General features: G+C 41.7%; 1 protein-coding gene across 1 annotated transcript in view; it reads right to left on the bottom strand.

Annotated features, from left to right (window-relative positions):
- MSN (moesin) overlaps positions 1-26,922 on the bottom strand; it is a 63,705-nt gene that overhangs the window by 2,821 nt on the left and 33,962 nt on the right. The window contains exons 2-10 of the mRNA XM_058714542.1: positions 19,055-19,138; positions 10,550-10,645; positions 8,895-9,169; positions 7,035-7,118; positions 6,401-6,547; positions 5,287-5,383; positions 3,372-3,535; positions 448-578; positions 28-188 (exon numbers count right to left, since the gene is read on the bottom strand). Of these exons, the coding sequence (XP_058570525.1) occupies positions 28-188; positions 448-578; positions 3,372-3,535; positions 5,287-5,383; positions 6,401-6,547; positions 7,035-7,118; positions 8,895-9,169; positions 10,550-10,645; positions 19,055-19,138 (1,239 nt within the window). The remainder of the gene's footprint in view (positions 1-27; positions 189-447; positions 579-3,371; positions 3,536-5,286; positions 5,384-6,400; positions 6,548-7,034; positions 7,119-8,894; positions 9,170-10,549; positions 10,646-19,054; positions 19,139-26,922) is intronic.

The raw sequence follows: 26,922 nt of genomic DNA, 5'->3' as shown, positions 1-26,922 counted from the left end.
CAATCCTGGCCCATTTGGTAGCTTTACCAGCTGTTCCTGGGTCTTCTTCTGATCCTGAGAGGCCTGCAACAGGGCTTCCTTGGCCTCTTCAGCTTCTTGACGTTCTTTGGCTAGTTTTTCAGCCTCACTCTGGGCACGCTTCCGCTCCTGCTCAAGCTCCAGAGCCCTGCGGGTCTGTTCTTCCAGTTCTGGAAAGAGAAGAAGGGGGAAAAGTGGTGAAGAGTGCAGATATGAAGAAGAAATACCTAGTTTCCTTTCTGGAGATGCTTCACCCTAGAGCACAGCTGGCAGAAAGTTCTAGGCACTCTTCCTCTTGCCCAATCTTTCATCTATCTGTAGCCATATATGGATTATACAGCCTGAGTCTGCAGCTCAGGCAGAAGGGTCTCCAGCTCATAAAGTCAGGCTCTAGGAAAACCCAGTCTCAAAAATGACTCTAAGCCTCACCATGCTGAGCCTTCTTAGTCTGTTCCTCAATCTGCTTCAGTCTCTCCATCAGTTCCTCCTTTTCCCGTTCGATCTTCTCCTTCTCCTTTTCTGCCATCTCACGCTTCTTCTTCTCATTTTCCAGCAAAGCACTAAGAACAGAGAAAGGATGGAATAGTATATCAAGGTTACATGGAAAGGCCCCAAGTCTCCCTTGTTCTTGACCCTCAGCCCCTACCACACTTAGGGCTTGTGAGTTGGGAACACATTGCCTTATCTCCACATTTTTGTCTTCACATCATAGCCCCATGTGGGCCAGTATACTCAGGACCCTGTCAGTTTGTCCCTGAGTCAGGAGATCCAACCTGGACTCTCAGCTCTACTAGTAACCAATGGGTAACCAGTGGGTAACCTTAGCTATGTCACTTCTTTGTTCTTGTTCTCAGTATCCCATCTGTAAAATGGCCTATTTGTCCTGCCTTGTCTACCTCATAGGGAGTCAAGTTTTGACTCTGCTAGGATACTGTGCTTCAAGTCCAATAATCTCTATGGCTAGGGTATCAGTCCTTAGGCCTAACTCTGCTTGCCCTCTGAAGCCCAGCTCTAGGCTCTTTTTTTCCCCAGAATGTGTTGCAAATCTAGAACAAGTATTCACTTTTTCTTGTCCCAATACCTCTTTAAAGAGGTTGCCTTCTCACTCTAGCCTAGATGTCTTTTCTTTTTCTGGGCCCTCAGAATACTTGTCCTATCCTTCTCCCCATCTTTCCTCTTTATTATTTTTCTCCACATCACTTCTTACCATCTCACATACTGTTTAATTTGCTTATTTGTTCTGCCTCTTCCCACTAGAATATCAGCTTCCTGAGAGCAGAGATTTTTGTTTTTTTTTTCACTGCTCAATAATTATTGACTGAAAAGATGACCCAGCCTTTGTACCTTCAACAGTTATGTACATACTGTTTTTTTTTCTCTTTATCCTACAAGACTATATATAAGGTCCTTGAGGGAAGGTTACTGTCAGATCCAGCTCTGTGAACTGCCCCCAATCTCAGTAAAATTTTTTTGAATAAGAACCATGGTGTCTAACATCTCAGACATGAACTCATTTATATTAGAAGCTTCTTGAGGTTCCAAACTCTTTATGACAGAGTACCTACTAGAGCAGTGCTCTCAAACCTTGAAATGTATAGCAATCACCTGGGATCTCATTTTTTAAATAAACCTATTGAGGTGAAATTCATATAATAGTAACCATTATAAAGCAAACAATTTGGTGGCATTTAGTACATTCACAATGTTGTATATTTGCCACTTTATCTAGTTCAAAAACATTTTCATCACTCCAAAACAAAAGCCTATACCCATTAACCAAGTCTCTTCCTATCTCTCCTCCCCATAGCCCCTAATAACCACCAACTTGCATTCTGCCTCTACAGATTTATCTATTCTAGATATTTCATATAAATGGGATCATACAGTATGTGAACTTTGTGTCTGGTTTCTTTCACTTAGCATAATGTTACAGAGGTTCATAAACATTGCAATATGTATCAATACTTCATTCCTTTTTAGAGCTGAATAATATTCCATTGTATGGTTGTATGATTTGTGTATCCATTCATTGGTTTGGCATTTGGACTGTTTCTACCTTTTGGATATGAACACTTGTGTACATGTACTCTTTAAGTTTATTTACTTTTGAGGGAGAGAGAGAGAAAGTGTGAGTAGGGGAGGGGCAGAGAGAGAGGGAGAGAGGGAGAATCCCAAGGAGGCTCCACGCTCTTAGTGTAGAGTCAGATGCTTACCTGACTGAGCCACCCTGGCGACCCACATGTACTCTTTTCAACACTTTTGAGTATATACCTAGTAGTGGAGTTGTGGGATCACATGATAATTCTGTTTATTTTTTAATTTTTTTAAATATTTATTTTTGAGAGGGAGAGAGACATATTGTTAGCACAGGAGGGGTAGAGAGAGAGAAGGAGATACAGAATCTGAGGCAGGATCCAGGCTCTGAACTGTCAGCACAGAATCCAATGCAGGGCTTGAACCCATGAACTGCAAGATCATGACCTGAGCAGAGGTCAGAGAGTCAACCGACTGAGCGACCCAGGTGCCCCTCATGTGGTAATTCTATGTTACACTTTTTGAGAAACCACCAAACTATTTTCCACGGTAGCTGAAACATTTTACATTTCTACCAGTAATTTACATGAATTTCAATTTCTCCACATGCTTGACAATGCTCTTATTTTCTGTATTGATTTATTTACTTATTCTATATTAGTGAGTTATCAAGTGCTACCTCATTGTAGTTTTGATTTGCATTTTCCTAATAGACTAAGGATGTTTTCATGTGCCTGGTGGCTTCTTTGGAGAACTGATCACCTAGCATCTTAAGATGCAGATTCTGAGTCAATAGATCTGGGGTAGGGTCTCAGATTCTGACTTTCTAATAAGTTCCCAAGTAGATGTTGATGTTACTGAGCCTTGTTACACTTTCAATAACAAAGGGGTTACAGAGAGAGTACAGGGGCTTCATAAGGAAAATTCTGGTAGCTCTTCCTAATTCCACTCAAAAATCCCTACAGAATCCATGTTTAAATGTGCATGAAAGTTTCTGCTAATGCCACCACACTGGTCAGATAATCTGGAGCAACCCAGAGTCTGCATAGAAGAGCAGCGACATTAAGGTTAAAGACAATGTGGAACTATGAAATCCTTCATGAGCCTCTGAAATCCTAGGCTTCTAATGCCTGCTTCCTGGGTAAAGGGATGCCTGAGACTTGAGAAAGTGTCAGCCCTGTACAGCTCCCTCTCTCTACCTATCCAAGGATGGCTTCATATCTTTGTTTTTTGTTTTTGTTTTTTATAATTTGACACCTTTGAGAAGTTTCTTTTCCCCAGCCCCAGCCTCCACTCCACTCCAGTTCCACAGAACCTACCGTTCCATCTGTTTCTGGTGCTTCTCCTCCCGGGCCTGTGCCTTCATCTGCTGCACCTCAATGGTGTCAGGCTTGCGGCGGCGCATGTATAGTTCATGGTTCCCCATGCACAGGGCCAAGATACGCTTGTTAATCCGCAGCCGGGGAGCATAAAAGACAAAGTCCTGATGGGAAACCAATAATAAAAATGAATTTTAAGGGACAGATGAAGGTAAGATTTTGCTTTTTGAAAAGCTAAGTCCAAAAGCACAGGAAAGGTTTTTTAGCCCGATTTTCTCATGTTAGAAATAGGAAAATTAATTATCAGAGTGTTGAAGTGACATAGCAAGCTAGCAACAGACCCAGGACTAGAACCCAGGTTTTTTGTCTCTGAAAACTACCAAACTACAATTTCTTGCAACTTGTGCTTATGAAAGCATCCTAAAATACCCTCAATCTAATTGAAAGATAGGAACTGACTACATTTGCTAATCAAAGATCCTGCTGAATCTCAGGAGCCTCTTTTAGAGACCCAATAACCCCTACATAACACACTGGTGAGTGCAATATGGGTGGCTGGACTGTTTCTGTAATCTCCTAAAAGCACATCCCAGACACAGCCCCTTAAATTATTTTTGGAATAAGGCAAATTGTAAATACATACGTGAATACCTAAATCTCCTTAACATTGACTGTCCTAGCTGTCTTTTTTTTAAAAGAAGCCCTTGATCTCAGCTGGCTTTATTACTTACCTTTTTCTTATGAAAGTTGAACACAGCAGCAGTTTCAATAAACACACACACACACACACACACACACACACACAAATTGTGTGAGTCTGAGTTTGTTATTACAGATACCACTGGACCAAGATTATCAGATAATGGATTAACTACTAGCTCCTCTGCCACTGAACCCAAACTACTACCGTATAAGCTACTATATAGCTTAGTGTGCAGTGGAAGGAGCACAGGCTCTAGAAGTCAAATAACTTAGGTATAAATCCCAGATTTACCATTTTAGTTGTGTGATCTTGGGCAAATCACTCCATCTCTCTGAAACTCAGTTTAATCAATTATAAAATTGGTATGCTACTACCTGACAATGCTGTTGGGGGTTAAATGAGATTATATATATATATATATATATATATATATATATATATATATAAAGTGCCTAGCAGCAGAAGTTCAGAGACCTCAGGCCTCAGGGCTGGAGAAGAATGGTTGAGGCCTCATGAGAATGGTCTGGCTGGGCATGGCCATTGACCCTTGTTGCACATGAGGTACACCAAAAGAGGAGACTCTTTTTTGTTTTTTTGTTTTCTATCCTACTCCCAATCACCAGCTTTCCAGTCTTATTAGCCACAGGCAACTGAAAGGGTGAAAAGTATAGTGAGGATATTAAAGGAATGAATGGACCCAAAGCCCTTTCTTGTTCTTGGGTTGTTGTGGCGATAAGTCTTGAGAGGACAGCAGCAAAGTAACACCAAAAAACAAGTTTGGAGGATCATCTTTGGATCTGAACTTCTGACTCTATTCTTTACAATTAAAAATAGGCCAAAGTACATGAACAGTTTAACTTTCTGGAGCCTAGATGCTTTAAAAAACAGATACATTCTCTGTTTCCACCCCTAGAGCATCAGGGCAGCAGAAGACAGTGGCTAAGAGGCAGCATTTAGACTGCCTATGGCTCTCCCTCATCCATGCTTCTCCTGAGACACAGGTAGCAGGGCGGCACCAGCTACAGGATGCCTCTTAGCCATGTCTTGGCATCAAAATCCCCTTCCGGTGCCAATCTCCTTTTGTGCCTCCTCCCCCCTACAAAAAAAAAAAAAAAAAAAGCCAGAAAAATGAGAGCAAGATGGTATGATTGCTCCTAGCATTATCCAGGTCTTGGTAAGTACCTGTCTTGGCCAGTAGGAGGAATCACTTACCGGGGCTTTTTTGTCAATGGGCTTGATGACAAATTTCTTGTCATTGAAAGAAATGTTTCTGATTTCACTCCAGGGAAAGCCTATCTTGGGAGTCAGTCTGTAGAGAACAAGAACATCAGGACAAGGGAAAGACAAGAAGGACATATAGGGTTGGTGGTTTGCCCTCCACGTGCCCAACTTCTTCCTTAAGGAGGTAGATCCAGTGTTATCCTATGCCATGAGGTCAGATGCCAGTATTGAGGGTGCACAAAAGACCTCCTGATACTACAACCAACATATTATTCCTTGTCCCAGTCTTTGAGGTTTTTTTTTTTTGTATTTTTTATTGAGGCATGGACCTTATAAAAATCTCTCACAAGAATCTCCAGCCCTATTTTATTGGGACTCTTCCTCTCGAGGTTGTAACAGCTGGGAGAATGTAAACAATGAGCTCTAAGATTCAGAAATTACATGGAACAATAATTTATTATATCCATCCTCACCAAGGGCAGACAAAAGGGAAAAAATAAGCAAGTGAGATATGTCTGTAGCAAGAGGGATTATAGGCCAAAAGGTATTTAATCGTCATATGGGAATGGGATTAATTATAAACCCTCACAAGGTAGGCTCTAGGATAGTGCTGTCCAATGGAAATATAATGAGAACCACACATGTAATTTTAAATTTTCTAATAGCTATATGAAAATAAGTAAAAAGAAGTAGGGTGGAATTAAATATAATAACAGTTCATTTAACCCAGTATATCCAAAATACTATCATTTGAACATGTAGATTAATATTAAAAAATATTAATGAGACATTCTACATTCTGTATTTCACACTAAGTCTCTAAAGTCTGGTGTATAGTTTATACTTACAACATATCTTAATTCAAGAGTAGCCACATTTCAAAGTGCTTAATAGCCACATGTGGCCAGTGACTACTGTAGTGGACACTGCAAATCTAGTCAATGCAAGATCTAGAGGCCTGGGAGGTTGTGCAAACATTTGGGCTGATCTAAACTAAGTAGAAAAAGGTGGGACCCATGTGGGACCCAGGAGGTACAGTCCTACTTCATGATGAGCCCTAGGTGTCAGAGTGGCCCAAATAAACTAAGAGACCTCTGAGCTATACCTGTCATTCTGCTCATAGATGTTGAGACCTAGAGCATCCACCCCCAGCCACAGCTCTGAGCCTTTCTTGTTCTTGATGCTGAAGTAGTTCACACCATACATCTCCAGGTCCTGGGCAATCTTCAGATACTCTAGGACAGCATCTTCCCTAAATGACAGATATGGAGGTGTTACAGAGGGGAGCCTATGAATTAGACCCAGGAAGACAGCATCCCTGTTCTGCACTTCTGACAAGAATGTTCTTAGCAGAGCCTAGATAGCGTGGTGATGGCAAAATGAGAAGATTTATTCCTGAACTAGACAACACCTAAATGATTTACCATGTTTAGAGAGCTCCTTCCCCATTTCTTTGTTGGGAAGAAGCCCTTGGTACCCCAGAAGTTCTCTAGAGATACTGAGGTCTCTTTCATTTCTTTACAGTCAAAACTGTTTGGGCTAACAGTTGCCATCATTCACAAAAATAATCCTGATTTGCCTTCTATCTCTACTTTCCCCTATAAATTGCATTCCTGTCCTTTTATCTCCAACATCTCCAGTGTCTTTAGTCTTTTGCCTCTTTTCCCCCAGAACCTACTCTCATTCTCCCTTAAAAAAAAAAAAAGCAGTAGAACCCATAGTTTCCAGGGCAGGCTTACCTAAGCATGCCCCGGTGCTCCTCATGCCACACCTGGATCCGCTCCTCCCACTGGTCCTTGTTGAGTTTATGCTGCTCCAGCACCCTGGAAACACAACAGATAGTAGTTTCAAGCACAAAACCCAAATGAAGGAGTAAAAGGGAGCTCACTTAGCTCTCTGAAGGGTTGATGCAAAGAAAATATGGAAGTCAGCCCACTGAAGTCATATTGGAAGTAGATGGAAATTACAGCAGGAGGTATTAATTAGACATAGGGATGTAGGAGGGTTACAATAATTGGTGGAAAAGAAAGACAATGGAAACACCTTCCTTTGTAGTTTTAACCAAAAAATCCAATACTAAGGGGGTACCTGGGTGGCTCAGTTGGTTAAGTGTCCAACTCTTGATTTCAGCTCAGGTCATAAACTCACATTGTAAGATTGAGCCCTGTGTCAGGCTCCATGCTGGGAGTGGAGCCTGCTTAAGATCCTCTCTCTCCATCCCCCTCTGCCTGCTTCTCTCTCTCTCTCTCTCTCTCTCTCTCTCTCTCTCCCTCAAACACACACACACACACACACACACACACACACACACACAATAATATGTTGTGGTCTCCAAGTAGGGCAGTAATGTATCAAGAGTCTGTGCTGAATTGAGAGGCTAAGAGTCAGGACACTCTCTCCTAGATCCCTGTGGGACCAATAGTTTGTGTTTATGAGAAAATTGCTCAGGGATGAGATCACAGCCCGTGTGATCAGAGAACTGAGCCCAAATAGCTTTGGAAGAAACTAACAGTCTCAACCTCCCAGATCTACTACATCATAAACAAGACTTGTATTAACTTTTTTGATGTTTATTTATTTGGGAGAGAGAGAGAGAGAGAGAGAGAGAGAGGCAGAGAGAGAGGGAGACACACAGAATCAGAAGCAGGCTCCAGGTTCTGAGCTGTCAGCACAGAGCCTGATGCAACAACAAACCAACAAACTGCAAGATCATAACCTGAGCTGAAGTCAGGTGCTTAAACCGACTGAGCCACCCCGGTCCCCCAAGACTTGTTTTAAATATGCCATCTCAGACATCAAAGCAGTGATCAGGTAGAGTTCCAGGGAACAACCACTATCCCTAACACTTTCAGGTAAGTTGTGCATATGCCACAGCTCCAATGGGACTGAGGATCCCAGAATCAAGAACTTTCCCTTCTATCCAAAAGCTTATGAAAATGGCCACTGGATGCAGTAGGGAAGAAAACAGGGTTAAAAATTCAAAAGACTGGGGCTCCAGGTCTGATTCTGTTTCAAATGAGCTGTGAGAGATCTGGCATTTCATAGTGAGTGCCCCTGCTCTATTTCCTTAGCCAGGAAATAAGTATAAAGCCTGCCTTATTCATTTTATGTGTTGTCGCGATGCTAAAACAAAAATAATGAATGTTTGAGAGCATTCAGCTTTGACGTTTATAAAAGCAGAAATCTCTATACACTGGCTGTCAATATTAAAAGACTGTTGGAACTCCCCCACATCCTGGCTTGGGTATTGCTCTCTCTCCTCTATGAACCTCTGATACAAGAGGTCTAAATCAGTGAAAAGGATTGAGAAAATGGAACCAGGATAGGATATGTCAAGCCATCTCTGGTAATCCATGCAAGCACCTGTTTCCAGTGTAAAGAAGTTCTGTAATCAGGCAGAGAGGGAAAAAAAAAACTTTTTATTTTGAGAGTCAGAGAGACAATAGGGTATGGCGCCATATGCAAATATGTCTCTCTGAGCAACATAAGATGGTCCTCAGACAAACCCTAGTGGAAAGGAACAGATCTGGCAGTTCCTGTGTAATAGAGATTGGTCAGCCATGGACTGCAGCCCCCTCCCGCCAAAGGCACCACCTTACCTCTGTGGCAGCAACTTGTCCCCAGCCAAGTAGCCAGACTTGTGGACTTCCTTATTGAAGTCACCATATTTAGACTGGACAGCATAGGAGGCCAGCAGCACAGCAGTCTCAGGTGGGCAGTAAATATCATCATTGAGAATGCCCTCCTTCACTTGCAGGAAGAACAGGCGCTGGGTGATGTCCTGGATCAATTCCTCAGATACATCCTCAGGGTAGAACTTAGCTCGGAACTTGAAGAGTAGGGGGCTTTCCTTCCTCACATCCTGGGCAGTCACCTGGGAGTAATAAGAGGTTATGGGCTCTCAAAAAAATATTTTGGCTGTAGGATGGGGAGAAACACTGAAAGGTCATCAATTTGGCTAATCCCAAAGAGCCAGGGGGCAATTGTTTTGGTAATTCAGAAAGGAGACACATTACTTTCACTTGGAGACCCAATCTCATGTCCCTAATTGCTTCCCTTCAGAGATTCCTTCCTGAAATGACCTAAGACCCACTAATGATCATAAGCCTTTAAGATCCCACCATCTGACAATATATCCAACTGCCCCCAAATTTTGAGGTTAGGCTTAAGAAAGCTCCTCTTTTAAGTCTCCCCCAACACTGTAAGTTAGCAAAGTAAAAACCAGTATGTATCATTGAGCCCTGGGAATTGGCTAGGCAAGATAACAAACTAGAATGCTTTTTAAAACCTGAAGTTGGCTCTTGAGAGCTCCACATTTGCCCAGCAAATGTCTCCACTCCTCTGGAAAAGAAGACTTTGCCAGCAGAGGGTGGGGCACCTATCCCCTAGACACAATCAGAAACACAAGCCACAGGACATTGGAAATCCCCAAAGACAAAGTTGGGAAGTTTGAGGATACTGAGATGGAGGACTACCGTGTTCCTGCAGAGATACTGCATGGAGGTGATGAGCTTGAGTGGACATATACTCAAATCATCTCATTTGGAGTTCGACTGAGATAGAAAATGAAGAAAGAATGGGTTAAATAGATGACGGGTATTATGGAGGGTACTTGTGATGAGCACCAGATGTTGTATGTAAATAATGAATCACTAAATTCTTCACCTGGAAATAATATTACACTGTATGTTAACTAGCTGCAATTTAAGAACTTGGAGGAAAAAATATGTGCTAATAAACTTATGTGTAGACACCTATAGAGGAAAAATAGAAAATCAAGAAAGAGGGAAGCATCTGTATGGAAGTTAGGTATGAGTCGACAGGTGGAGCAGAGACAAAATAAGATTAGGAGACCCTCAAGATTCTTTCTAGTTCAAGAGTCAGTGATTCTCTTTTAAAAAATCCTCCTAAAGCCCTTGAGTTTGGCAAGAAAAAATAGGATGCTAATCCCCTCTTGAAAAAGCATTAATGGCTGTGGTCTAAAACAAGTCAAAGTTTAAGACAGAGCTCCCAGGAAAAAAGAAAGGGTCTCTCCATCCTTGGACGTTGGCCATTCTCACTGTTAGAAGTCGAAGTGGAGATAGAGGAGGAGCTCTGCCTTGGCTGAGGTCCTCTGCCTTTATTCTGATCCAGTGGTCAATGGACCACCCAGTGAAAAACACAGCCCAGAATTTTCCAGCTAGCACATATTACCCCATGAATAAGATGTAATGGAGAAATGAATTCCAAACCCAACAATGGGGTAAACAGTTACCTTTTTATTGAGTTTCAGCCAAGTAGAGAAACTTTTAGTGTCCTGGTACTGCAGACCAAAGAACCAAACTTCCCTCAGTCCAATAGTTTTTACCACCTAGAAAAGAAAATAAAAAGCAACAACTGATTGAATACATACTTTGTGCCAGAGACAGAGGATACAAAAGTCCAACATGGTCCCTGAATTTATTTTTTTTCCAAGTTTTTATTTAAATTCAAGTTAGTTAACATACCATGTGATATTGGTTTCAGGAGTAGAGTTTAGTGATTTATCACTTACACAGTAACACCCAGGGCTTATCACAAGTGCTTCCTAATGCCCATCACCCATTTAACCTGTCCCCCTCCCACCTCCCCCCTAGCAACCCTCAGTTTGTTCTCTATAGTTAAGAGTCTCTTATCATTTGCCTCCCTCTCTGTTTTTCTCTTATTTTATTTTTCCTTCCCTTCCCCCATGTTCATCTGTTTGTTTCTTAAATTCCACATATGAGTGAAATCATATGGTATTTGTCTTTTTGTGACTGACTTATTTTGCTTAGCATAATACATTCTAGTTCCATCCACATCACTACAAATGGCAATATTTCATTTTTCATGGCTGAGTAATATTCCACTATATATATGTATATGTATATACATATATATGTATATGTATGTTCCACTATATATTATATATATATATATATATATATATATATATATACACATACATACATATATATCATATCTTCTTTATCCATTCATCAGTTGATTGGTCCCTGACTTTATTTTTTTTTTAATTAAAAAAAATGTTTATTTGAGAGAGACAGTACAAGTGGGGGAGGGGGAGAAAGAGAGGGAGACAGAGAATCACAAGCAGGCTCTACACTGTCAGCACAGAGCCTGACATGGTGCTCGAACTCATGAATCCATGAGATCATGTCCTGAGCAAAAACAAAGTGTCAGACACTTAACCAACTGAGCCACTCAGGCGCCCCTGGTCCCTGATTTTAAAGTACATAAGGTGTCCAGGGTCTGGCAAGGAAATACACTTGGGCAGCAGTCAAGAAATGATGTCAGCATCTCTTTTGCACAAGATACTTCCGCTGAGGTAGGGAACAGGCCTATTACTTATAACCACTACCACACATCAAAAACGTTATATCCATTATCTTCTTTGATTTTCACAAGCCCTGTGATATATTTACAATTAGCCCAAATTTATAGTGAAAATAAGGTTGCAAGAAGTGAAAGTTCAGTTGGTGAGTAGCAGAATCAGGTCTGTTTGACTCCAAACACATTCAAATCCAGTGCTTTCTGCCATTTCTTCCCTCTATGATGTCATGTGCCTTCCCACTCCCAGGATGAATTAAAGGCTGGAAGTAGAAATTGTTGGTTTAACTCCTATATCTTGTTCTGCTGGATTGTTCCTTTATCTTTAGCAAGTACGAATATGCACACACTCTTTTAACAGAGTCCCATTTACAATGCCCAAGAAATAATGTTTGGGGAGACATAACAGGTATTGTGGTATCTATATATTCCAAAGATGTGCTGTGTCTGGGCGCTGAGATGCTTCTTTCCAGCCCTGATTTGAGGCTATTCATGACTCCCCTTACCACTCACACAGGTTGAGAGTGGGAAAGAGGGTAGAAACATGGTGAGTACCTCAGTATGTATAGTGGCTAAGGGGCCCCTTGTGTTGTGGGCCTTGTGGCTGAGAAATGGGTAGGAAAGGGAGAGCAGCCAGGAGATGGGGTTTGTTTTCCAGTCCCTGACATTAGCATGTTAATGGTTCTAGCTGGCAGCTGAACCCAGAATGCCCATCGCTGGAGATGGAGGCAATAAAGTTGAGCCACACCCTAATTGGTTATGCTGACTACCTTGAGGCATGTGAGGGGAGATAGGAGAGTGAGGTGAAGAAATGTACCTGGAGATAGAAACAGGAAAGAAAAACCCAATATTTCTAATACCCTTCCTTGTGAACAAATCATATATTCCCTCAAAACACACACACACACACACACACACAAACACGTACACACCTCCACTATATCCACAAAGTTTCTACTAGGCACCCAAAGCCAGGCCCCATAGTCACTCCCAAAGCTTACAATCTAGAACTTCAGAGGCTCCAAGGAAAAGGATCTCATATCTATTAAGTAACTATTATGTACCAGGTACTGAACACTGAAAAACCCTGAGATAGCTATTATCTCCATTTTATAAATGAAGAAACAAAAGCTTAGGGGGCAACCTGCCTACAACCATAAGGCCTAGACTAGAATCCTGATGTGCATGACTCTAAAACCCTTTCTTTTCTAGCATGCTCTCTTTTAATTACAAGAAATCATAGGGGCTTAGGATCCCTGGGGTTCCCAAATGACTAACTGCCTTGTCTCTCTTTTGTCCACATATCCAAGCAAGGTAATGAGCTTTGACCATCTCTGCAGCTAGATATGGTTCCTGGCTTTCCCACTAGGTTCAGTCAGCAACCACTTTGGAGAGAAACCATATATATCCCCCAGTCATCAAATTTCATTGCTCACTGGGGCATGCATGGTGATCAACCTTCCCTTTCACAGCTTGAATAAGGCATGAATAAACCTGAGTGAAAGTCTCACCTGTCTCTGATTTGGTGTGTGATCTTTATGCAGCACATTTCCCTCTCTGAGACTTAGCTTCTTCATCTATCAAGCTTTTCCACCTACTACAACTCATATGGCTTGACTAGTCTCTTTCTTACCTCAAGTTCAGTCTACTAATTAGGTTTATTTTTAAATGACTAAGAATTACTGTCCCATTTCCCACCTACCTCTTGCTGACTTGGGTAACTATGAACATGTTTAGAAAAGATAAGTTGTGGGGGGCATGGGATGAGAAAAGATAAAAAGACTTCCAGGATTCAAAGGCAAGGTGAGTCCCTGAGTCTAAGTTAACAGTGAAAAGGAATTCCCTATAGGTTTTAGATGTAGAATACAAAATGCTCATGTTGAAATGTGATATTGGCATCTTTTGTGGAGGATAGAGGCGGGGCATGGACAGAAAAGATTATTTAAAGCACTATTATCTAATCCTACATCTAAGATAGAGCCCAATTAACAGTTCTGATGATTTTCACAGGGTTGCAGAATGATAGTGGGTCCAGATGCAATTGGTGGGAAGAAGTAGGTCAGCCCCAGGAGAGAGAGAGAGAGAGACACACTGAAGATGCAGAAGATTAGGGCCAGGATGCTAGGTCATGGAGTGGCAGACTGGGACAGAACTGGTAGGGCAGCAAGTTGCGTCTACCAACTGTAGAGGTTCAGAGACACCAGAATTAAAAGGGAGTAAGGCAGGTACAGACAACATAGCCAGTTGTAGAGGTCCCAGGAGTGAACTCCTTAGCCTTGTTTTGTACCACATTGTTTGTTTTACTAGAAGGATGGGTAGGAGTGTAATAAGAGGAAGACCACAGGACTCAAAATAGTTCTAGGATCTGAGATATCTCTGAGGAGAAGTTGGACAAATAACAGCTAAGGTGATGTCAAAAAACAAAAACAAAAACAAAAAAAGATTTCAGGATCAGTAAGGAATTTTAATCTCTCTGAGCTCTGCTTTTTCCTTTTCAAACACGGAGAAATCAGATGCATATAAATTTTCCATTTCCTTAGGCTCCAAGGCTTTGGAGAAATGAGCAATATCTCTCGGCTTCCAATGATGTCCCAAAGTGAGGAAATGAGGGTGTGGAGGGAAGGAAATGTGATCTAAGGTCAGAATTGAGACTGAAAAAGAACAAAGGATAAAACAGATGACCCCTAGACTACAGGCTATAAGGAAGTCTCCAATTAAGGTCCACAGGGTACTGGGAATCATTTGTTCAGGCAACTCTTGTCTCCAAATGAGGCCAAGCTTCCCTTGCTTCCAGCTTTGCTTCCAGCTGAGACTTCCACTCCAGACAAAATGGAAACCCCATCTTCTAGTGGGAAAGAGTATCTAGGTTATGGTTCCAGGAACAACATCTGCTGCTGCAGTGACTAGGGTCCTTACCATTCCACTCTGAGAAATGGTTCCATTTCTGATAAAAAAAAAAAAATCTTTCTCGGTTCCCTTTGACCCCAGACTGCCAACTTACCTGGCCTGAGCTAACATTTATCAAATCTGCCATGGAATAAATATATAAACAGCAGAAAATAATAAATACATATACTCAGAGGACACAAAAGGGTAGTATATCCCAGGGGATGTAAGTAGATGGCTTCAAGCCAGAATTTCTTTGTAGCCTCAGGTTTAATCTTAATCACATGTGCACATTTTACATCTACTCCTTAAATGCTTTAATAATGATATAGATAACATCTACAAGTAAAATTGATGCTCCAAGATACTAAATCAAATTCATCCCACAACTCTGTGTACCTCCTAAAACCAGTTATATACACTTATATATACACTGACTGTGAATTCTATTGAGCCACACAACACAAACTCCCACAACAGACTGTGCAGCATTATAGAGTCCAAGCCTCATAAACTAGAAAACTGAGGTCCAGTGAGGAGAAGAGATTTGCCTCTGAGAAAATCCTCACTAATTTCTAGGAGCATCTGAATGTAAGAAAGAACCCTCTTTTGTCACTCCTCTGCATGTGAATGCTGCTTACATCTGAGGTCTATGGATGGGAGGGGAGATCAGGTAAATTCTGGAGCCCAGAACCCTCCTTTCCATAACCCCCATGCATCTATCTGAGAAAACCAACAAGTGATGTAATCAGCCACTTCAGAATCCCAGATCAGGATTGGGAAGCAAGACTGGAGCTTCAAAAGGAAAACTGCATGAAAAATTATGTGCAAAATTCTGTCAATGCCCAAACACCTGAGGCCCACTGAGATCCCATTATAGGCTTGGCAGAAGCTCTATCAACCACCCATCTGAAAGCAAATCAACATACAAACTGAAAAGTTCTAGTAGGGGTTGCTACCAATGCTGTTTCTGCTGCCCTACACTGCCGGTGTTCAAGTGGCAGTTCAAGTGGATAGACCACACTTAGCTAGGATTCTAAGTTTAGGGACAAATTTCCTCCACTTAGAATAGGAACAGGTAAAGAAAGGGGAGGTCTCAGAGGATATAGCTGACAAAAAGCACTGGGAAAACTGGAAAAGATATATGCCTTGATTCAAGCCACTATATCACTTCCTAGCTATCTGACCTTAAATAGGTCTTCCCCCCTGCTCTAAGCCTCTGCCCCTCATCTATAAGATGGAGATATTAGTATTATAATAATAAATGTTAGTTATTTTATAAAATAAAAATGGAAGGAAGAGAAGAAAATGTTGTTGCCTTCAATGCAGAGTCCACAAACCCTAAGGAATTTACTGAGCCAGAAAATCTTCCTGATTTAATGGCTCTTTATCTGAACTCCCAGGGCAATTTCTACTACTTACTTAGCCCTTAATAAGAACAACCAACACTCAAATGTCTGCTGTATGCCAGACACTTTACTTATTTGAGGATTAAATAAGACCACAAAATTTGTGAAATTAGTTTGATTACAACTTTACTGAAAAGAGTAAAGTCCTAAGAGGCTAAATGAGCCATTCAAGCAGGACAGAATTTGAACCCAAGGCTGACACCAAATCCCATGCTTTATACACTGTGCACCACCTCTATACACAACCTTAACCTCAAGCGTGTTTTGTTCTATCTGGGAAGAAAGTTGCATTTACTTTTCTCTGTTTCTATAGGCAAAGAACTCCAAGTTCCTTAAAGACAGAGATGGTGTTTGATAGGTTTAGAGATTTTTCTTGAGACACAGTAGACTTTCAGTCAATAGTAAATCAGTCAATTAAAAATTAATGCTCTGAGATTTCACCTTTATTGTAGAGATCAAAATCTTAAAGAGAAGGGGCTGGTTAAGCTAGAGGCCCTGGCTGGGGTGGAGCCAGCAAAGGGTTCTCAAAGTGGAACTCATGGTCACATCACTGCCCCTTAGTGGCACCTACATAATCAAGAGCCTTTCTGGATGTGCACCAGGATGGATCAGTCAGTTGAGTATCCATCTCTTGATCTTGGCTCAGGTCATGATCTCATAGTTCATGGTTTTGAGCCCCACATCTGTGCTGACAGTGTGAAGCCTGCTTGAGATTCTCTCTCCTTCTCTCTCTGCCTCTCCCCTGCTCATGCTCCCTCTCTCTGCCTTTCTCTGTCTCTCTAAACAAACAAACAAACAAACAAACAAACAAACAAACTTTAAAAAAGAGCCCTTGGAAGAATCTCAGGCTTTAGAAGTGGTGGTAGGTGACAGAATTGCCCAAACTCTTGTGCACACTCACAAGAAGAAACAAAAGTAAACGGAGGAACTAGGGGCTACACTTCCCTTTCCAATCAGGTCTTCTGTCTCCTCAAGCTATGACTTCCCATTGTTGCATGTTATGTATTACTGGTGCCAAAGAGGGTGCTTCCTCTCTAATTAGCTTCCTCTCTAGTCACTGGCCAGACAACTTCTGGGTTCCAAGATGGCCCCAGAGCTTTGGTAAATTCCTCCCAAGAAATTCCTCCCAGCTCCTTCCTCTGAGGCCCCAATTCCACCAGGAGGGCCTCCTTGAATAATGGGTCTCAAAGCCCAGATGGAATGGACGCCTTCCCTTATGACTCATCAAGTTAGAAGGAAAAGATCATATCCCCCAATAGCGTGTGGAAACATACCTCTGTGGATCCCCATCCAGACCTGCACTAACCCCAAGAGTTCCAGATGTTCAACTTCTTGTCTGAGTTCAAATATTTTTCCCCTTTTCACCCATGGGATCCCAGCTCTTCCCCATCTGACCTCACAGAACATTACTGTTTCCTCCTTCCTATGACAGTCCTTCAGAGGTCTCAAAGCAGAAAACACATCTTCTCTTGAGTCTTCTCAACCCAAACAGCCTCATTCACCCTGCAGAATATTGCAGTGGGAAAACTAGTTTTTTAGTCAGATTTGTATCTAAAACTCCATGTTATAGCTTACTAAACTGCATAATCTAGAGTATATTATATCTCTCATAGGCAGGATCATTGTAAGGATTAAAGCACTTAGCCAAGGCTAGTCCATAGTAAGTGCTCAATAAATGATATTTCTCAAAACAACACTGATTTTCCCAATGAGAAGTCATGAATTTCCTGGTTTTCTCCCTTTCCTCTCCCCAGCCAGTATGAAAGATTCAAGTCTGTCAAAGGTTTTGTTTGGGAAGTAGTAGCTTTCACAACTATCATACCATCTGGCTAGGGTTCCCCACCATCTGGGCTTCCTACAGAACAACACCCACGGTACACAAATCAAACCAACACTAACAAAGAATTCCCATGCCTTTTGGCTTTCTGAAGTTAATAAGTTAATAAGTTAATTCTTTGTTCAAGAATTTTTTTCTGCCCTAGGGTCTAAGTTATGCCTTCTTCACCCTCCCTCTACAGTTATACCCCTCCAAAGCAAATTAACAAAGCCCCCAATGTTGACATCAGGAGATGGCATCATTTGGCTTGAAAAGGGTGATGTGTAGATCCAGGGATCTGGGAAGAAGTCTGAGAAAAGTCCAAAGGAGACTTTCTTCCTTTCCCTCCCCAGCTCTGGGGAAGTTCTTAGACAATAGAGGAACTCAGAGGGAAAAAGAGAAAGCGAAGCAAGAGGGCCTAGAAAATCCATCAAGGATGTGGTGCCAACATCCTGGACAATATCAGACCCCACCTCACCAGAAAGTGGAGGAGAAATGGGGTAATGGCCCATCTAAAGGGATCTCAGCCTCTGGAAATGGAAATACAATTTCACTCCTGGAAGTCTGGTCACAGATGGCACATTCCCTTGGCCCTTGGAGAGTCTTTGAATGCTGAAAGATTCTATGGCCCCCACCTGGCTTTTACATTATATAACACATCCCTTATGATAATAGTGAAGGGACACCCCTTGAGTTAGAGATGGGAATGAGACTTCAACATTAACTCCATGGCATGACTGCAGGTTATGAAGTACCCTCATAATGTATTCATCACTCCCAGTGGTATCCTAAGTTCCAATATTCTTTTGAGGGCATACTACCTCAAGGAGAATAACTTGGTTTCCTTCTACTAGGAAGCAAAACAAAAACAAAAATATGTGACAGGGGCCATGGGGTGCAGTGACTAGAATGTAGCATTAAAATCCCAGCCAAATACCAGCTAGATACAAAAAGCTACTTAATTTCTGAGTCTCGTCATTAAAATGGGGGAAGAGATCACTTATATCTTTCCAACTTGAGAGGAAGGCTCCATGTGTTAACATTTTTAGAGCACCTAGCAGTCAGACCCTGCTTGCTTCTCTTTTCTTCCATGTTCAGGACCAAGGATAGGATTAATCGGGGACATCCAAGGAGCAGGCTGCCAAAGTTAAACTTTGCCTTTATTATTAAGGCATGGGTCAGCCTTTCTTTTGACCTATCTTAGAGGAGCACGTAGGAGAAGAGATTCCCAAGAAGTGGGCATTGTGGTGGGAATTATTAGGAGAAGTGGAAAAGGGTAAGAAACAAATAGTCCCTCTCTTACTTGATCAAACAGCTGTTTCCCAGTGGTGTTGGGCTGGATAGCAAACTCCAGCTCTGCATCCATGGTGGTCACACGCACATTGATCTAGAATGAGATCAAAGGAGGCAAGTTAGTTGTCTGGGTCTGTGCTTAGCAGAGCCTGGGACAAGTGTATCTGTTCAACCAAGAAGAGGGAACTAGTAGTATGCTAAGAATCGGAGCAACTTAGATATTGGTTGGAAGGAAAGGAGAATGTTTAGACAAACAAACAATAACTCAGCCTTGGCTCCCAAGCAGCTTACTGAAGAGAAAAAAACATAGCCACAGAGCAATGCTTACCAAGGGGCAAACAGATAAATGCAAATCAGCCTACTATCAAGAGGAAGCAACTGTTGATTGTACTTCTTCCAGGAAGCCTTCCCCACCTATATCAGCCAGCTGTAAACCCACACCATTCTCTTCCCACCTCTGATCCACAGCCTGAATTATCTACAGCACTGGTCTTTGCAGACGCAAGTTAAGGGCAAGATAAAGAACACTGGGTTCCAAGCCTAGCACTGTACCTGGCTCAATATACTGGCTTATCTCCTTCCTGGGCCTTAGTTCACCTCATCTGTACAACAGTAGTAATGCAAGGAAAGAAGTCAATTACACTAGGTGATGACCATTTCAGTTCCACTGTCTATGTTTCTATATACTGACTTGCATTGTTAGTACCTCCTGAATTATTGGTCTCCCTAAGAACAAAAGTGGAAAGGGGCCTCAGCAAAGGTAGTTGTTCATTGCACAGAAGTGTTACCAAAGCCAAGTCAGCAGAGGGATAAGGGACAGAAACAGGCACTGATGAAAACAACAGGTAGTTACATATATGATTTTATAGGCACTGGAATAAAATACCTTCCACTTTTATGAGTAGATCCCCCATCTCAGGTCAATGATAGCTGAAGTTTCATCAGTACAGATTTTTTACTTTGGCTGAAAATTTGGTACTGATGGTAATATTAGTAGCAATATGCAGTAGTTTTCATGTATGGAAACTTGGTACGCACAAGGCGATTCGTGTGCACTAGCCCATTTAATATAAACAATCACTTTGTGAAGTAGATAATGTTATCTCCATATTGAATAAATAATGAAGATAAAGAAATAAATGTTATCTAAAGTCATATCACTAGGATGTAGGGAAGATAGGGTTTGAATTCTGATCTAAATCCAAACCTCATAATTTAAACTGATACATTAAGCCCTTCATACATCAAAGTACAAAATATCTCCCATGAAAATAAATGATGGATTAATTCTTTAAATTATAGGACATTTTGCTTAAGTAATCTATATGGTACAGCCACAAGATGGTTTGTTATAAGGTCATATAAAATATTCTGAAAACTATTTCATTCCCAAGTAAAATAGTTCAGTAATATTAAGTAAGGAAGGGAAAGCAACAAGAGTGCATGAGCTCAATTCCATAAAAAGTATGCACAGAGAGATAATAATTGGAATCATGCCTAAGTGTTAGTCAGGCTTGGTTTTAGGGTGGTGATGAGTGTGTTCCCTCTTCTTTAAATTAAAAAAAAAGACCCACTAATCCACATTTTCTAAGATGCTTACATACTACTTGTACTATTGAGTGGGAGACTAAAAATAGAATTATCAAAAATGCAAATCCCCATGGAGTGGGTAAGACATTAAGTCTTATCAGTCTTTGACACCTCTGGGTCTTTCCTGACCATAGGGGTCAGTTAGCGGGGAAGAGGGGGTCAAACAGCCATTTTGCCAGCTAAACAATTCTGATGAGGACCAGGCCTGGGGAAGTCAGGGAGTCAGGGAGGAAATCTATTTCAAGATTGACAATGGGACAGGAAAGGCCCTGAAGGCAGGAACAAGTAAGGCAAGTTACCCCAGTGGGAGACAATAGGCAAGATTAGCCACCTTGACTTGGTGTTATCCTAGGCTTCCTGCCAATCCAGTGACCTCTGTAGAATGGGCCCTCATAAGATAGGGGTAATGAAGCCCAATGGGCTAGAATATGGCTTCAACATCTGGCCTCAAATCACCCTTGAAGTGGGTCAAGGGAGACATCAAATCACCAATGACTTGAGGAGATAGGACAGGGTGAAAAAGAGACAGTGGGCCTTTTAGTACACTGGACTTCATTATCACCTCAAGGTTTCTGTCTTACTTAGATTTACTTCCCAATACCAAAGACTCAGTAGGTACTCAAAGGATGTTGGTTAAATGAGCACTTCTAAGCATGGGGATATAAGGTCACCTTTTTACTGTGCCATGGACCCTTCTGGCAGTCTAGTAAAGTCTATGGACCCCTTTTCGGAATTTTTATAAATACATGAAATAAAATGATATAAGTAAACCAATTATATTGAAATAGTTATAAAAATATGTGCTTTTTATGATATTAAGTAAATGTCTAGCACCGTATCTTATTAGTTATTTCTACTGTAATTTCAACATTGTGTTGAGCATAGTGATACTTTGAGAAATCTACAATAACTAGAGAATTGAGTAATATATAGAGCTGTCAAATTATTATGTTGTACACCTGAAACATAACATTGTATATCAACTATACTTCAATAATAAATTTTTTAAATAAATAAAATAAAAAGTAAACATCACCAAAAAATTGTGATATACAACTTTTGTAGATTTCTACTAGTGACAAAGTCACAGGTACTGCCATTATTACCACTTCCTTTTTTTTTTTTTGGCCTATATTCATAATTGAAGGAGGAGCTAAATCTCAATGAGAGATCAGTAAAAACAAATATGTAATTTTTCCCAATCCAAGTTCATGGATCGTTCTCACTTCAGATTATATCCAAGGACCCTCATGGAGGCCTAAGGATTCCGGGTTAAAGAGCTTCCTATAATTTATTTCAATTCACCCAATATCAATGGAACACAATATTTAAGGAACTATAGTTAGAGTAGAGCTATCGTACCAGTCCCTGATCCCAAGGCACTTATTGAATAATAAAAAAAACTATAATATACAAGGAATACAAAGAAGACCATGAGAAATGCCATAGCAGAACAAAAGAAACCTTTTGTGGAAATAAGGAACCACAGTTCAAAGTGATATTTGCACTGGTCCCTGAGGATAAACTTCATTTTAAAAGAAGGGATACTGCAGGAGTTGGAGGTAAGAACACCCAAATGTCTCAGGTAGAGAAATCAATATGTGCAATGGCCCAGAATGAAACAGGGATGGAGATGGTTCATTAAGACCTGCAAATATGCAGGTCTACTCCAGTGTGAATGAGGCCTGCATAGTGAAAAACAGGCAGGGAGGTCTAAAAGGTAGGTGGAGGGCCTTAAAGGCTATGCTAGAAAGCTGGGCCTTATCCTGTTAGCAGTAGCCAGAGAGCCTTGAAATTCTGAGCAGAGTGGGGCAGAATCAGAATAGGGCTTTTTGGAAGAAAGTGCCCAGGGAGGAAACTGACAAAAGAGGTGGGACTCCAGGGAAACATTCCACAGCCTAAGATTTCCCTTTAATTTCCACTATTGGGAAGAACTTCAGAATAAATAAGCCAGTGGCAATCACAGATCATGTCAATCACAGGCCATGTCAATGTAGTATCTTCAGGGCCTAGCTCATAGGCCCAAATATTTAAGTCAAATATTTGTTAAATAAATGTTTCTTGAATAAAATCAACTAGTAGATGGTAATGCAAGCTGGTGCAGCCACTCTGGAAAACAGTATGGAGGTTCCTCAAAAAAGTAAAAATAGAACTACCTTACGACCCAGCAATTGCACTACTAGGCATTTATCCATGGGATACAGGTGTGCTGTTTCGAAGGGACACATGCACCCCCATGTTTATAGCAGCACTATCAACAATAGCCAAAGTATGGAAAAAGCCCAAATGTCCATCGATGGATGAATGGATAAAGAAGAAGTGGTATATATGTATATATATATATATATATATATATATATATATATATATATATATATTGAAGTATTAGTCGGCAATCAAAAAGAATGAAATCTTGCCATTTGCAATTATGTGGATGGAACTGGAGGGTATTATGCTAAGTGAAATTAGTCAAAGAAAGACAAAAATCATATGACTTCACTCATATGAGGACTTTAAGAGACAAAACAGATGAACATAAGGGAAGGGAAACAAAAATAACATAAAAACAAGGAGGGGGATAAAACTTCTCTTTTGAGACTCATAAATATGGAGAACAAACTGAGGGTTACTGGAAGGGTTGTGGAAGGGGGGCGGGGCTAAATGGGTAAGGGGCATTAAGGAATCTACCCCTGAAATCATTGTTGCACTATATGCTAACTAATTTGGATGTAAATTTTAAAAAATTAAAATTAAAATTAAAAAAAAAAAAGAAGTAAGGCAAGCTAAAAAAATCAACTAGTAGAGAAGGCTGGGTTAAGAATACTGTTGTCCATGCTTCCTTCCTCCTAAATAGACCATCACCCCAGAACAAGGGCTCTCCTAAAATCCAAAGATGTCCAGCTGAAACCAAACTGGAACCTACTTCTCCAGAAACCCTGCTCAGAGTTTCTGCCATTTCCACAGTGGCTGTTTCTTCAGGGAATATAGCCTGATATCTCTTGAACTTCACTGTGAAGACAAATACTTTTAGGTTTAAAATAATTAGAAAGGAAAGCAAACAAAAGGGAACTTCTATTCTTGCCACCACTTAACTCAGAAGAAAATGTGAGTCATGATGACAAGGGTCATAGGTCTGGTATTCTCCTGTTTTCTGCATGTTGGAGTTAGGGGCAAATTAGGATAAAAATATAGCTGGGGCCTTAAGGTTATAGGTAGAGTAGGATTCTTGATCAAAGAAGATCCCTTGTTCTCTGGAACACTAGTGTGCAAGATGAACTGCAGGATCAGACCCACTTCCACACAGTGGATGCTCACAGGGCCCACTGGATGCTCACCCTAGCTTCACTGAAGGTTCACCCACTGGCTTCCTTTTAGGAATGACATCTGCAATTTCAATGAGAAGAGGGTGGTCTAGTTTGGGAGGCAAGAACCTGAAAATAAAACCTCCAAAGTCAGCAGAAAGTTCCCAGGAAGCCCCTCAGCTTGGCAAGAGTGGAGGAAACTGGCCTATGTAGGGTAGCATTTCATACTTAGAGAATTAATTCCCTTCCAAACCCTGTCCCTGCAGATCTAGGCACAGGCTGAGGTCAAAGATTGGGTCTCTGGAGACCACTAAGGCTTTAGGGAACAAAAAAAGTCTGGGTGTGGTGGGGATGGTATCACCCTCTCATATACACTAGCCCTCCCACCTCTAGCCCAAGAACAACAAATACACTGTTATTTATTGAACAATTGACACAAGACACTTCCCACACCAATGCTCTTCACTGGACACTAACAAACTTATCTCAGTGGTCTGCCAACCAAAGTCCTCAACAAACTGGGATCTCCAGTTGGCTGGCCTAGAAAACAAAAATAACCAGGCCAGATGCTACCGTGGCTGTAGCAGCTGGGGTACTTTGGACTCTGGGACTGGTCAGCTTCCAAGAAGGGACTGGCCCTCTCTTTTCCTAGAGCTAAGAACATACAGGTGGGCAATAGCCAGACCACAGCAAGGAGATCAGGACAATGTTTCCCATCACTTGCCCCATATCACTGAACTACAAGATGGCCCTTCCTGGAGAGGAGTTTGGAGGAGACAGGGGAGAAAGAGTCAAATAACAACAAATAATTTCCCTGAAGCATGGACATGTAAGCCAGAAAGAATTAAAATTACTGGTCCCACTTCATGGATGACAAAACTGAAGTACATAGAAGCACGTGACAAACAGATGGAAATGAATGCTTACTGAATACCAAATATGTGCCAAGCCCTTTCACCCATAGTCTCACTTAACATCACTGAAACCAAATTTAGTCATCTCCAAGTGGGGGGAGACTGGTCTTCTAGACATTGCCGGAGCTCCTATCATGACTCCACCTACCTCTCTGGTCATGCTGATTTCACTGTTGTCTTCAGACACTGCCTTGACAACTATTTTGGCCAAGGCCCAAACACTCTGGCATTGAAAGCCTGAGCACATCTGGGAAGCAGTTCTTGGGAAGGCCCCCTCGCAGGGGCAGAGCTTGCAAGTCAGCCCAGTTGGGTCTGAGCTCAGTGACCTCACCCCCACCTGCCACCTCCCCATTCTCCTCAAAAGTCCACATGCTCCATCCTTCCAGTGGAACTGCTGGTATGAAGAAGACAAAGGCAAGTCAGGGAGGGGGACAAAGGCAGGACAAGCCTTACCAGGGCAACTCCAAAACTTTAGTCTCTCCCCTGGACAAAGAACAGTCACCAGAGTGTTACTTAAACTACCTAATCTCCATTATTTAGGCTCCAGCACCCACCATTTCCTGCTGCCAGAACTGAGGCAAGGGCAGGGCAGGGCAGGGCAAAGCCTGGTCTGTCTTGCCTCTTGGGATGACAGCACTGCCTCAAGCAGCTGTTTTCCATAAGGGGAAAAACAAGGGTTGCTTTGAATCTCCAGCCTAGGAGGCATTCTCCATCTCCCCCTCCTCCTCCTCCACTGACTCACTCACTTCCCAGCAACTCAGCCATTTCCCTATTGACTTGGACATTGTACCTGGAACAGTTAGTTATCTGTTCTGACCTCTTCCTCCCCATCTCCATACCCTTAACACATCCAGAAAGACCTGCCTGGGGTTAACCCTTCCTATGCCTGTGTCTTTTTTTCCAGTAGTTTCTAGAAGGGAGAGCCACATCCAACCCCACGGACACCCGTATCTTAATGGGTCAGCAGTAGTTCTTCAATCATTCCAATTGCTTCAAATGCCATGGGAAACAAGGCTCCCCTTTTACTTTCTTTGGCCCAGTCCTGCCCTCCAAAAGTTCCCCAAGAAGCACTGGGAGACAAGGGCATGTTGGAAATGGGGTGTTATTCCCCCAGTCACCATATATTTGGAAAAGTAACCTCCACATGTAACTAATCTTTCTTAGCAATGAGAACATAGCTAACTTGCCACTATGGGAATGAGAATTCAGAGCAGAGGCTAAAGCTGAAAAGGTCAGGAACAGTAAGGCTACCTTACCAAGCTGCAGCTTCCCCATTAACCCAGACTTAATTACATCAACCTCAGGCTGAGGCAGAGTCCCCCCCCCCACCTCCCGCCCAACACATGAAAGTCAGGAAGGAAACTAGCTCCTCCCTATTTGCACTTATCTCCAGGAGTTACTCTCAAATTCAGCTCAGCCAAACCATATTCCAGAATAAAACAACACATACTTCTCTACCCCCACCCCAGTTCATCTCTCCTTAGCTACAGGGGCTGCCCACTAGCTCCTTACCATAGCCTTTTTACAATTCCTCAAGATTTCAAACCTAGAATCTCATCTGGCTCCTCCAGAATAACATCCTTATGAACTTCTCATCCCTCTTCTTCAAGAGAATAAACAGTTCAGAACCCTAAACTGTCAGAGATGAAAGGAACCTTAGAGACAATTTGATTCAAATTCTGCAACATACAGCTGGGGAAGCTGAGGTCCGGGAAAGGAGAGACACTGTCCCAGAGTCATGCAGCTGTTAGGCAGAATGAGATCAGGGATTGAAAACCTGGCTCTTGATCCACTATTTAATAAACTATAGAACAACCCTGACTCTTAGAAACAGTAGACACCTCAAGTGAACCACTGCTGAAAAGACTATGTGGAGGAGGCTGGACCACCTTGTCTCCGTGAAAAACTCCAAGCTGGCATGACTTGGAAGTCTAGGTTTCAACAGAGGGCAGGCCTAACTTTCAGGCTCTGAGACATTCATCAACACTCATTCTAGGGAGACTAAACCTTTTATAACACATCATACAAGAAAATTCAAAGATCCCTTGTTTCTAAGATAGCTTCTTTTGCAC

Source organism: Neofelis nebulosa, chromosome X (genome assembly GCF_028018385.1).
Source record: "Neofelis nebulosa isolate mNeoNeb1 chromosome X, mNeoNeb1.pri, whole genome shotgun sequence".
Taxonomy (NCBI): domain Eukaryota; kingdom Metazoa; phylum Chordata; class Mammalia; order Carnivora; family Felidae; genus Neofelis; species Neofelis nebulosa.
Note: the sequence above shows the minus strand (reverse complement) of the source record. Positions and strands in the feature narration are given on the sequence as shown.